The sequence below is a fragment of the Kryptolebias marmoratus genome, linkage group LG4 (genome assembly GCF_001649575.2).
Source record: "Kryptolebias marmoratus isolate JLee-2015 linkage group LG4, ASM164957v2, whole genome shotgun sequence".
In the NCBI taxonomy this organism is placed as follows: Eukaryota; Metazoa; Chordata; class Actinopteri; order Cyprinodontiformes; family Rivulidae; genus Kryptolebias; species Kryptolebias marmoratus.
In genome coordinates this window covers 8,430,733-8,442,935 of record NC_051433.1, presented here as the reverse complement: position 1 = coordinate 8,442,935, position 12,203 = coordinate 8,430,733, and the positions used below count along the sequence as shown (strand labels likewise).

General features: G+C 40.3%; 2 protein-coding genes across 2 annotated transcripts; both read left to right on the top strand.

Moving 5' to 3' along the window:
* The first annotated feature begins 83 nt into the window (after window positions 1–83).
* lmod1b (leiomodin 1b (smooth muscle)) lies at window positions 84–4,950 on the top strand. Its single transcript, XM_017408596.3, has 3 exons — window positions 84–657; window positions 1,603–3,303; window positions 3,384–4,950. The coding sequence occupies exons 1-3, from the start codon at window positions 331–333 to the stop codon at window positions 3,408–3,410; spliced, it is 2,055 nt and encodes a 684-aa protein (XP_017264085.1). The 5' UTR covers window positions 84–330; the 3' UTR covers window positions 3,411–4,950.
* A 1,235-nt stretch (window positions 4,951–6,185) lies between these two features.
* timm17a (translocase of inner mitochondrial membrane 17 homolog A (yeast)) lies at window positions 6,186–11,285 on the top strand. Its single transcript, XM_017408603.3, has 6 exons — window positions 6,186–6,309; window positions 8,003–8,102; window positions 8,358–8,421; window positions 8,757–8,885; window positions 9,053–9,163; window positions 10,433–11,285. Exons 1-6 carry the CDS (start codon window positions 6,284–6,286, stop codon window positions 10,510–10,512), a joined length of 510 nt encoding a protein of 169 aa, XP_017264092.1. The 5' UTR covers window positions 6,186–6,283; the 3' UTR covers window positions 10,513–11,285.
* The last annotated feature ends 918 nt before the right edge of the window (window positions 11,286–12,203 follow it).

Below are 12,203 nucleotides of genomic sequence, written 5' to 3'. Positions count from 1 at the left end.
ATAAACACATATTGTGTAATAGGAGTAGGAGTCTGCTCTGTAAATTTTCAGCCCTTCCCATTACCTTTAAAGGAGCGTGTACCCTGAACTAAATATGGGCATGCACTTTAACAGGATTTCAAAGAATGTCCCAGCCTCACACTGCTCTTTGATGATGGGAGCCTTTTGCAGTTCATCACAGGGGCTCCTCGCTGCAGCACTGTGAGTGCAGCCTCTTCACAGCAGGATTGATGCCTCTGGTGGCTCTTCGGTGAGGGGGACACAAGGAGAAAGCAGGCCTTCGGCTCGCAGGGACACCCAGTGGGAGAGAAGCGTTTCGGTTCCAAATACATGAATATACCAGCCGGCGCCAATTCGTCTTCCGAAGAAAACAGCCCAAAAATGTCCAGACGAAAGGTGAGGGGCCTGACCCGCACGGGTCGACAGGTCAGCGAAGACCCGGACCTGGAAAACCTGCTGTCCACCCTCTCTCCCGAGGAGGTGGAAGAGCTGGATAAAGACCTGAGGAATGTTCCAGACATCAGCCCGGAGGACGGGAAGATCATCATCCAAGGTGAGAGCCGTCCTCCGCAGCCGCCTCTGAGCAACAACGCCTGGGACACGGAGAGGCGACGTGACGCCAAAGGGAGGCTCGGTCAGAGGGAGCCATCATTTGAGGTTAGTGAGCTGAACTGGGACACATCACGCTCTTAAAAAGATTGATTTAAGCTCATCCCATCAGTTTTACTGAATGTGTGACTGATAGTTTGCAGCAGTACATTACATTTCCATTGTCACAGGATATTCTCATGAGAGCTGTTTCTCATTTCACTGGAAGCAGCTGAGGCTTGTGCACCCTGAGTCCATCAGCTCAAAAATAGTGATTTCCCAAAGGTGACTTCTATTGCCAGGAAAAACATGTTTCCCCCTCTGAGGTTTGCAGGCATTCGCCCCGTTACGCCATCATACCCATAAGCAGAAAAACAGCCCCTAAGAGTCATTGAGCCGTTTCATTTATTCCTACGTCTGAAAGCAAAAAGCTGCCCCATGCTGCAAGTTCTGGAGCGAGATTTGTGGCAGTTTGTGTGCTGAAAGAGAGGAGCACCCCAGTGGATTGTGGAGCTTCTTAATCCCAGCCTGATGGAATTCCTTGGTTGATTGCTCCTTTGCTCGCTGCCTTTTAAGGACACGTCTGCCAGAGCCGCGGCCTCGCGCCGCACACCAGTTGGAGGCTCACAAATCAAACACTTAGCGAGCTCCTCGCTTCAAACGGGTTCCTGCACTGGGGAAAAAATAGTTCCTTGTCCTTCTGCTGAGTGTAAACACACATGCCATATTGTGTATAAGAGAATGTTTATAATATGGAGGTGGATGGGGGGCTGCTTTGTAGTGAAGAAATACATGATTTACACAAGTATTTATACAATAAACCATCATATTCTGTGCAGATCAAGTGTTACAAGTGCAAATGTAAGATTACTCTGTTGAGTCAATCAATCATTTGAGTAATGTGCTGCAAAATGATTGCTCTGCTTTTGTATTTTTTTTCACATTGGCTTTATCTGGGAGCTTTGCTTTCTGTGAAGATTGCATAATACACTATTTATGTGTCTCCTCCTGCAGGGGGAACCAAAGAAGGAGAGCCGGAAGCAGGAATACCTGAGGAAGATGGGCCTCAGCCAGGAGGGGAACGACGACGTGAAAGTAGCCGTGCGAAGGCAGCCGAGTCTCACAAGTGACAAAGACGTCAAGGTTAAGGACAGAAACAGCAGAGGTTCGGATGTGAAAGACGAGAAAAGTTGGCGTTTGAGTAGATACAGGAAGCAAGAAGACAAAGAGAGCGACGCAAAGGAGGAGGTGAATGAGAAAGATAAACATGAAGATTATAGGTTAAGAGACAGAAGAGAAAACAGAGAGAGCACAGGTAGCAAAACAAAAGATATGATCTCCAAATTACAGGAAAAAAGAGATGAGGGCAAAGAAAAGGACAGGAAGGAGGACTGCAGGAAAAGAGATGACAGCAAAACCAAAGACATTATCTCCAAGTTTCGTGAAAAGAGCGAGAAGGATGCAGGAAGAGAAAGGGACAGGAAAACGGAGAACGTCAGGACACAGGGGCTCGTTTCCAAAATGGTTGAGAAGCAGTGCAAAGCATCAGAGAGCCAAGCCCAGGAAAGTAAAAAGGATGAAAACAAGCTGCGAGCCGAGGAGAAAACCAAGCCTGACGTTAAAGTCCAGAGGCAGCCGTCTGACAAGGCTGAGGTGCAGGAGAAACGTGACAAGCCAGAAAACAGAAGTGACAGGGAGGAGCTGGTTAACCACAGCGACCACGTGAAAGAAAAATATCCAAAGATAAGCAAAGACCTGAAAACTGAGGAGAAAAGGGAAAACAATGACACAAAAAGTAAATTTATAAACACAGACGAAACCGAAAAACTTGGTAACTGTGTGGCCAAAAACAGCCCGAACAGCAAGATGAAGAAGGAAGAGGAGGAGGATGAAGATTCGAGCATGTTCGATGAGTTGATGCAGCAGGTTGGGAGCGACGACCCCTCCCTCACTGAGCTCAACGTCAACAACTCAGAGGTCATCAAGACTAAAACGCTCATCGAGTTTGCAGAAGCTTTGCACAACAACAGCCACGTGAAGACGTTTGCTCTGGCGAACTGCCGCGCGGACGACCACGTGGCTTATGCCATCGCTGGCATGCTGCGCAGCAACAAGACCATCACCAGCATCAACCTCGACTCCAACCATCTCACCGGCAAGGGCATCCTGTCCCTGATCCAGTCGCTGCAGCACAACTCCACCCTGACCGAGCTTCGCTTTCAAAACCAGCGCCACATCTGCGGCGGGAAGACGGAGATGGAGATGGTCAAGATCCTGAAAGAAAACACCACCCTGCTCAAGCTGGGGTACCACTTTGAGTTGGCGGGGCCCAGGATGACCACGACAAACATACTGAGCCGCAACATGGACAGACAGAGGCAGAGGCGCCTGCAGGAGCAGAAGCTGGCCCAGGCAAATGGGGAGAAGAAGGGGGCGCTGGAGGTGCCCAAAACTGGGGGTGGAGGATCTCTGAGGAGTACGCCAAAATCCTCCCCTAAACCGTCTCCCATTCCTTCACCGATGCCTTCACCAAAGCTAACGCCCAGAAGAGGAGCTGGGGGGCCGGCTCCACCACCACCTCCGCCTCCTCCTGGGGGTGGGCCCCCACCTCCTCCACCTCCCATGCCGGATGGCGACCGCCCAGGTGGTGGCAAGAACTCAAGGGACCAACTGCTCGCCTCCATCAGAGGAAGCAATATCAAACATCTGAAGAAGGTAGGAACAGTCAGACAGGTTTATGATGTCAGCTTGTTCAAACGTACTCACATCTTTTTTTTTTTTCCCCTGCCCCACAGGTGCCAGTACCAAAGTGGCTGCAGTAAGACTTTCTGACGGGAAAGAAACAGAAAAGGGGATAACATACATCTCACTGCAGGTTTTCTTGGAGGTAAACTCTACGTTCCTGCGGCTGGTTGAAGAGCTGCATGCTGGGACGGATGGAAAAACGTGAAATCATTGCCGTCACTATGAGTTCTCCTCTCAAACACTGGACCAAAGGGACTCTGTGGAGAATGAGTGAGGCAGGGCTCTTCATAAGCCGACTGTGGAGGGCGCCAGGAGTTTGTGGCTCTCTTTCTTCAGTTCATATTGACGCTTTTTTTGCACTAGATTATGTTAAAGCCGATCATCTAACATGTTGGCTTGTATATGCCTCTGAATGTGAGTGTGTTGGGAGCATATGACTGAGGTTAGATTCAGACAATATATAAAATTACTAAACTATATTATTGATGTGGTAAACATGAATTTGACCGTTTATTTATAAGTGGAGGATCCACCTTTAACTGGTCAGCTGTAATTCTGGAGATATCAGGGAATTACCAAACATGGAGCCTGACTTAAACAAATCTGCTCTAAAAACTGCTGGGTTACTCTGATAAACTCACTTACTGGGATAAAACTATTGGTTGGGTTTGACCGAATATTGGGTGGGTTGGAGATGACCCGTGTTGTTCACGGGCCGCCATTTTAAGCCAGAAGTTGAGCCACTTGAGCCTGATTAGACAGGCTGTAATCAGTAAAGGTGAGGGGATAAAACAACATGAGATGTTTAACCTGATTGGCTTTGTTGTTAACTTTAGTTTGCACTAGACAGTTTAGGTTTTTAAAAAGGCATTGCTAACATTAACAGAATTTATCACCAGCTACCTAATTTGTACTTATCCAATAAAGCAATATTTTAACTTTTAGCAGCTCTTGTTCAACAAATTAGTCATTTTAAACAAGGTTTTAGGACAGTCAAACTGATAACCCAACCCTGCTGAGTTAAACCTGCTCAGGGTTGGCTTGGTCCAAGTCTGAGCCCGCGTCGGTTTTGACCCAGCAGTTCTTAGTGTGTGGGTACTAAAAACAGCTCAAAGTAACTTTTGATTGTTTGTCACATTTTCAAGTCCCAAGACATCTCACGCAGCCTTGGAAAACAGCCCAGTGAAATCCCGAGGCATGATGACTGATTTTTAATATGGAAATACTGTAAGGACACAATGCGGTTTACCGGGAAGATCAAATGGTGTTCTTTAGTGTCTGATGTATTTTGTACAGAATCATTCTGGCCTGTGGTGTTTTATTATCTCAGCTAATTTTCTTGTAATACAGCTTTGTGTCTCAACTTTACAGTGAAGTTGGAAAACCATTTCAAGATTGTGTTATGAAAGTGTATCCTTCTGAGAAAAACTTTAGCGTGAACAAAAGTCTAAGCGGTCTACAGACAAATACGTCTTTTTTTTCATGACGGAGCCTGTACGTCTTTAACAGAAGATGCCGGTATGTTTGTGAGTGCAATGTCTGATAGCATGAAGGAGAATGTGCTTACGATGTGTACAAATGAACTTTATATGAATCTGATAAAGCAGTTAATGTACACTTCTGTACCTGTGGAGCTGTTTTATGTCCTACAAGAGTATTACACTCGTATATTTCCACTGTGTACATTCCACCTCAGATCTACTGTAGTTGTTGCTGAAACATAATAGTTACAGAGCCATATATAGTCATGGATTCACTCTAAACAAACATTTTGCAGCACAGATAATATTACTGCGTGAATCTTGAGGTACTTAAACTTTTTAATTTTTTTCTAGAGAGCTATTCTACATTTAATTTACAACCTGGAGTGTATAGATGCTTAAAAAAATAACTTCCCAGTGAAGCAAAAACGAACAATATTTGCATGATTCTTGACTTTGGATTTTTTAAGTGATGTCACTGAATTTCTTAGAGGAAAAAAAACAGCATATTTTATATCTCCCACATGTCTGGCAGGAACTTAATCTGTGAATCAACAAAGCGGCAGTAACAACCCTATTTTTCTGTTGCTTTTCACACGTAAGCTGTATCTGCCTTGTGTCTGAACTGGCTGAAAAGGTGTAGCCGTCCTCTCGAGTGCTCAGAGGAGAAGAAGGGAGCAGCACCAGCAACGGGCCGTTTTATCTCCCAGAACTCTGCCTCAGTCTCTGCTTCCATAAATTGACCGTATTTGGTCATTTCTCAGTGAGGGTTTACTCTGCAAGTCATTCCTTTCCCCCGTTCTAATATCGGGCTGCACGCCAGCTGTCTGTCTCTGAGCAGCAGTGCTGGTCTCTGATGGAGGAAAAAAAGGGGGAAGGAATGAAAATGTTGAGATTACTGGTTCAGGGCCAACACAGGAGGCTTCCATCGGAATATAATCATTTTTTAAATGCAAACAAAAAAATAACATTATTAATAATTAATAATATTACATATTTGAGGTTTATATGACATTTAACATTACACTTTTTTGTTATCATTCTTTTTGTGCTTTGTAAATTACTTGCCAAATGATTGAAGTATTAATTTCATCCTATATTTGGTGTAAAATATGCCTCATTTTCATTTAATGGACTGTTTTCACAACTGAGTCTGTTCATTCTCTTAAATCTGACTCATACAGTACGTATTATTAATGATATAGTTGATGCGTTTTTTGTTGTGGTTTATTTAGTCATCTATTAGTTTTTTACAGTTCTAAAATTTAGTTCAAACCAGGGCTGATTTGTTGTGTTTTTAGAAAATATGTGTAAAATATGTTTTAACCATAAAAATCAGGCTGGGTGTTAAGACACACACTGCCTCTAGATGGCGCTGGATTCACCTAAAACTCGGTTAACGAAACTCCAGAAATAAAGAAGAAGAAGAAGAAGCGACGTTACATCAGGAGGAACAGTTAGAGAACAAAATGGAGGAGTATGCCAGAGAGCCGTGGTAAGTTTTTATATAACAAAATCCGCTACGTATACGAGGTGTTGCTACTTGTAATCGCATTGAACTGTTTTAAAATGAGCTCTAGGTTTAGTGTTTGTGTTTATTTTATTTTGTCACAGCTGCGTTTTTTAAAGTCACATCCTGAAGCACCCGAAATAACGCCGGCTAGCTAGCTAGCTAGCTAGCTAAAGTTAGCTGAAATGCTAATTTTTAATAGAAATCCAATAGGCTGGGCTAACATCAGACCGTGACTAAATCACGTTGCCGGTGACCTTGTCGGCTTTTTTGCTCACGTCTTTGCAATAACTGTAGTGACTAAAGTAACAAACTGTATTATAAATGACAAATTATCTACATTTAATGCTACATTTAATGTGATGTCTTTCAGCGAGTGTTAAATTTATTAAACGACGTTGCTGTAGCTTAGCCACCTGTGTGCTAACCGGAGATAGACAGTATTTTCAAAACTCGTGGTTTAAAACAAATTCATATTATCAGACTAATATCGTGGTTTGACATCAGCCAAGGCTGTTATTGACCAAGTGATAAAGGAAGCTTTATACGGTTCATTTGTTCAATTTGTTATACGTTTGTAGATGATTAATAGTTGTGTTATTGATTTCATATTTTTAAATGGATACATATGTTTATGGTAAAACCCAAAAAACAAGTATGTTGGTGGAAATATCCAAGGTAGACATATTTTTCAGAAGACTGACCTCTGGACCTAATTTAACCCTTAAAATTAAAGCAAATAAACTTTATTTATATATGGGAGTGGTGTGCAGTTATTTAAAATGTAGTTAAAAATCTGTTAGTGTTATTTGAAAGTCACTGTCTCAATAAGAGCAAAAACTCGACACGTGTCCTTCAGCTGTACACAAACCCAAGCTCGGGTGCAAGGTCTTGACTCAAAAAAGCAGCTCAAGTAGGGAAAAAAAATACAAAAAATAAAACTCTGAAAAGCCCTCAGAAAGCTTGGATAACTACTGCCCAAGATCATTTCAAGAAACTGCAAGAAAGTCTGTTTTCTTGAAAGCAAAATATACTTTAAAAGTTTTTATTAGATTGTATTTCTGAATGTATCTGGTGTGGTGATGTCGTAGCGTGTAGCCATTGTATCAACAAAGAACTTTAAAAATAGTTGCATTTAACCATGTGTAAAATCACCAGGATTATTCTTTGGGCACGTCATTCTTAAAGTGACTGTTTAAAAGACTTCGTTATAATTCTTCACATGCTCTCTGTCTCCAGGCCTTTTGTTATGTTTAATTATTTGCCTTTTTGATTCCCCTAACATCAGATATCACTCCTGTCAGTTAATCGATCCTATATTAAACCCAAACCAAAACCTGTCCGGTGTACAAAACATTTGTATGTAATGCTTCATGCAGTATAGTTTATTGTAGAAATGGCTCTTTGCATTTTCATTACCAGGATGTCTGTTCTATATTTTTAATAGTATTATAAATATAGAACAGCCACTTAGTATTATTAATACTAAGTGGCTTTAATGTTTAATTTTTTGCCATGAAATATTACCAATAAGATCTTGTTTATTAATTTAAAATCATCATAGAGCTCACGCAAATTTTAACTTGCTTTCAAAATCTAACATGTATTAGATTTTGTAGAAGTAGCTTCAGGCTGTGGGTGTTAAATTAATAATATTTATATATCTTTTTCCTTTTAGCCCCTGGAGGATTGTGGATGACTGTGGTGGAGCTTTCACCATGGGAGCTATTGGAGGAGGAATCTTTCAGGCGGTGAAAGGCTTTAGAAATGCCCCTTCAGTAAGTTAAAGTTTATGAGTGTTCTCTTATTTAATCACATAAAAAAATCACTGGCCTTGTGGCTCAGCATCATGTTCAAGGACACCATGATATATGTGTGTGTGGTGGGCCTGTTTACTTGGCTAAGAAAATAACTTTTAACTCCTGAAGGTTTTTGTTTTTACGTAAAAAAAACCCCCAAAAACCCTCAAACCTTGAACTGAGAAACTGGGGAATTATTTTGCGCTGATCTGTTTTCGATGTTGTGTTTTGCAGGGGATGAGCCACAGGATGAGAGGTAGTATGACTGCCATCAAGACCAGAGCTCCACAACTAGGAGGTAAGAACTAATACCAAAAATCCTGGCAGGTTGCGTTTTTTTTTTTATTTATTGAACAAAAATCCTGATTGTAATCAGGTTAGTATCCTGCTGAAAATAGTGGAAACCTTTTTCACTTTAGCAGCACTATAATCCTTTTTTGTTTCCACTATCTTTTCTGTTTCTTGAAATCAGTAATGTTGAAATATACTTAAAAAAGTTTCATTTTTTATGCTTTAAATTGTGGTACTTTGCAGGTAAGTTAGGGGGAAAATCTAATTTAAAAATCATACAGTTTGTGAAACCATAAATGATTAATTGATGTAACCTATATGGTATTTTGGTGTGTATTGCAGGTAGCTTCGCAGTGTGGGGAGGCCTCTTCTCCATGATTGACTGCGGTTTAGTAAAAGTACGAGGGAAGGAGGATCCCTGGAATTCAATAACAAGTGGGGCCATGACAGGAGCTATTCTTGCAGCAAGAAGTGAGTCACTAAATGGAGGCTGACAGAGAACACATCACATACTCTGCATTAAAATGGTTCCATTAAAATGTGATTTTTGTATATATAATAAATACTCAAATGTTTTAGTCTTAGAAAACAACAGGTTTGTTTATTGATGTAATAAATGAATGTGTGTTGTTGTGTAGATGGACCAGTTGCTATGGTTGGCTCTGCAGCTATGGGAGGTATTCTGCTGGCGTTGATAGAGGGCGCTGGAATCTTGCTCACAAGATTTGCCTCTTCACAGTTCCAACCTGGTGAGATTTTCCTTTTAATACAAGCAGACCGTGTCCCATAAACTTACTTACAGTGGACACTTATAAAATCCACTGTGATTAAATGTGACGTATAAAGATTCAGACAAACAAACCATCACGTCCATCTGTTCCAGCATTATTGACAGCAAACGTCTGAATATAATTTCAATGTTTCTACATTTAAGAATGTAGTCGTAGTGGGCACTAGGATGTCCATATTTAAATGTCTCTAAATACAGGATGATGTTTGCTTTGGCAAATAAAAAGCGTCTGCTGTACAGCAGCTTCACTTCTTGTTACTCAACACTCTGACATGCATGTTTACTTTACTGTAGCAGAGTGAGTCACTTCCCTACATGCTAATGTTATTTGGACAAAACAATCTTGTCTCCAGGCAAAAAGAAACCCAAACATCTATTATATTTGTAGATTTAAAATGAGATGAATGTCAAATATTCCTTTACAATCCATGAAAAATGTGTTGATCATCCTGTTTTTTTTGTTTTTGTTTTCAGTTTAGCTGGTGACTTTAGAAACATTTACTGTAGATGTTTGTACAAAATGAAAGGTAGAAATAATCTTTTAAAGATGACTAAAGGTTTTTTATTGTGTTTCTGACAATCACATGAGAAATAAAATGACAGGACAGCATGTTTAGGGGACCTTTTCTTGTACGTTGAAGCAAGAGTAGCAAAGGTGTAATTAATACCAGTTATGTTTACGTTCTACAGCGAGTATTCAAAAGGTTTTATAATAAAATAGGTTTGTTCAGTACCAATATTATGTCCCATCAACATTATGAGTTAGAATTATTGCTTAGTTTAAGATTTAAATAAATGAAAACTATGAAACTGAAATAACCGCATTAGGAAAAAAAACATTGTGATGAAGTTTGGACACATCACTTTCTGCCCATATTTCTCAGCTTCTGTTGAAACCATTAACATGATTTATAAAATAATACAAAAGTTCACAGACTTTGCCTTTACATTATTCAGAAATAGCAGAAAATAAGCTCAAAAGATGGAAAGGATTGAAGTATTTTTCATATTCTTCTAAGGAAAATATTTTGCATCTGGTCTGATCAGTTTGGGAATTTTTGCTGTTTTAATTATTATTGTTTTTTGAGATTTTAATGAGACTAAAAATTATTAACTAATCAGTTTGCTGCAGACTGAGCATTCTTGAAATGTGGTTAGAAGTTGTGTTTTTTTAGACTTTAAATAGGCTCTTATTTTGCTGTGATATTGAATCATTTTGTCTCTCCAGGGTCCCAGTTTGAAGAACCTGGCCCCGGACCTGCTCCCATTCCCACCTCCCCTTTTGGAGACTACAGACAATATCAGTGAGAGGACCTCACTCCTTCATTCACTAGAACCCTTTTTTTAAAATTCCTTGCTGAAGTTACAAAGAAGAAACAGAGGTGCAGCTTCCATCACATTATACAGCAGAAACTGTACTCGCCATCACAAACTGCCAGAGGAGCGAAGGACCTCGCCTTCAGTTTTCTTTCTTCACGAGCCATCTTCAGATCTGCCTCTTGCCATTCTCTGCCTTGTCCCGTGACATCTGTGTCCCCCGGCACTCCAAGCTGCAGGCGTGGTGAAAGGTGTTTGATATTTGTGGGGATGAAGTTTGCTCCCTGTTCTGTTCACAAACAGTACATATCCCATGAGACGAGCTCTAATAGTGCTGAATCTCTGAAAACAAAACAAAGATATTGCACATGGAAGACGTAATGAATTGTGTAAATATACAGTAAAGGCTTCCCGCTTGTATCCATTTATGTCTTTATTTCCCTTTAACACGTCGCATGCTTCGGCCTTTACATTTTATTCAGAGCTATAAAGCCACATTTCTGTCAGACACAATGCCATTCCTGGACTATTAGTTAGTTTTTAAAGTGTTATTTATTTTAGGTTGTAAAGAGTTTTTTTGGACTGTTCTGCTTTGTGTGACAGTGATTTTTACATTCAACACACTCTGGTGAGGGTTGCTTTTGACAAAGAATGGCACAGGCGCTTCAATTGAACGGAGAAACTCAAGCAAGGGATTGATGCATATTGTATTAAATCTGTATAGCAGATTGTATTATGGTACAATAAAGACAGAAATTGTAAAATGCGTCTGAAGTCTTATGAATGCAGTTTAACCACATTTGAGCACATGGTACTTCGGCCCACTAGAGGGAACACTTGGTAGAAAATATCCACGCCGACGTTCTGCAGCTAAAGACACACGAGGGAGCACTTCCTTCACGTTCCTTCACATACTCGTTACTCATCTGTTGTCTCTTAACGTGCTCCTACATGTGGAAGAACCGAGATGTGGTTCCGATCAGGGATCATTTAATACGTCTGGTGTTTTCTTTATCGATCGAATCTAACGGTCTGCAAGTTATCAGCAAAAAATGCGAAAGGTACCCTTTGTTCAACGTGAAATACAAACCCACTCAAAACATAATAAATAATATATATTCTGCATGCTTTCATTAGGATAATAGCAGATAATCGCATAATTTCTTTTGGAAATGTATATTTAATGTGTATGCTCAAAAAAAAAAAGTTTCCCATCAGTAGCAGCTGTAGAAGTTTATAATCTCTGGTAAACCTGTACAGTAAATTACACGTACAGTGTAGAAAGCAAATGCATTTGAGAGGATAAAACATAAAATAAGATTTTTTGGCACTAATTAGCAGATTGTTTCAGCTCAGTGCTTTACTAATCTTCAGAGTAATGTCCTGACAAAAAAGTTAAAAACGAAAGAGTTTTTCAAACTACAGATTATTCACATCTTTTAGGATTTCTGTGTTGAAAAACAAGATAACCAGTTAGATTTCTTACAACTTGATTGTGAATACTATGTGTCTGAATCAAATCCTCTGATGTTTATCTCCTCGGAGGACTTCAAACATCTGGTTAAAGTTTCCGTAAAATACTCTAAAACAGTTGCAGCTCATGCAGTGTAGAAGCTGGATGGTTTATGAAGTATTTCTGATCTTTTATGGAAAAGTATTACAACAGCAATATAAAACATATA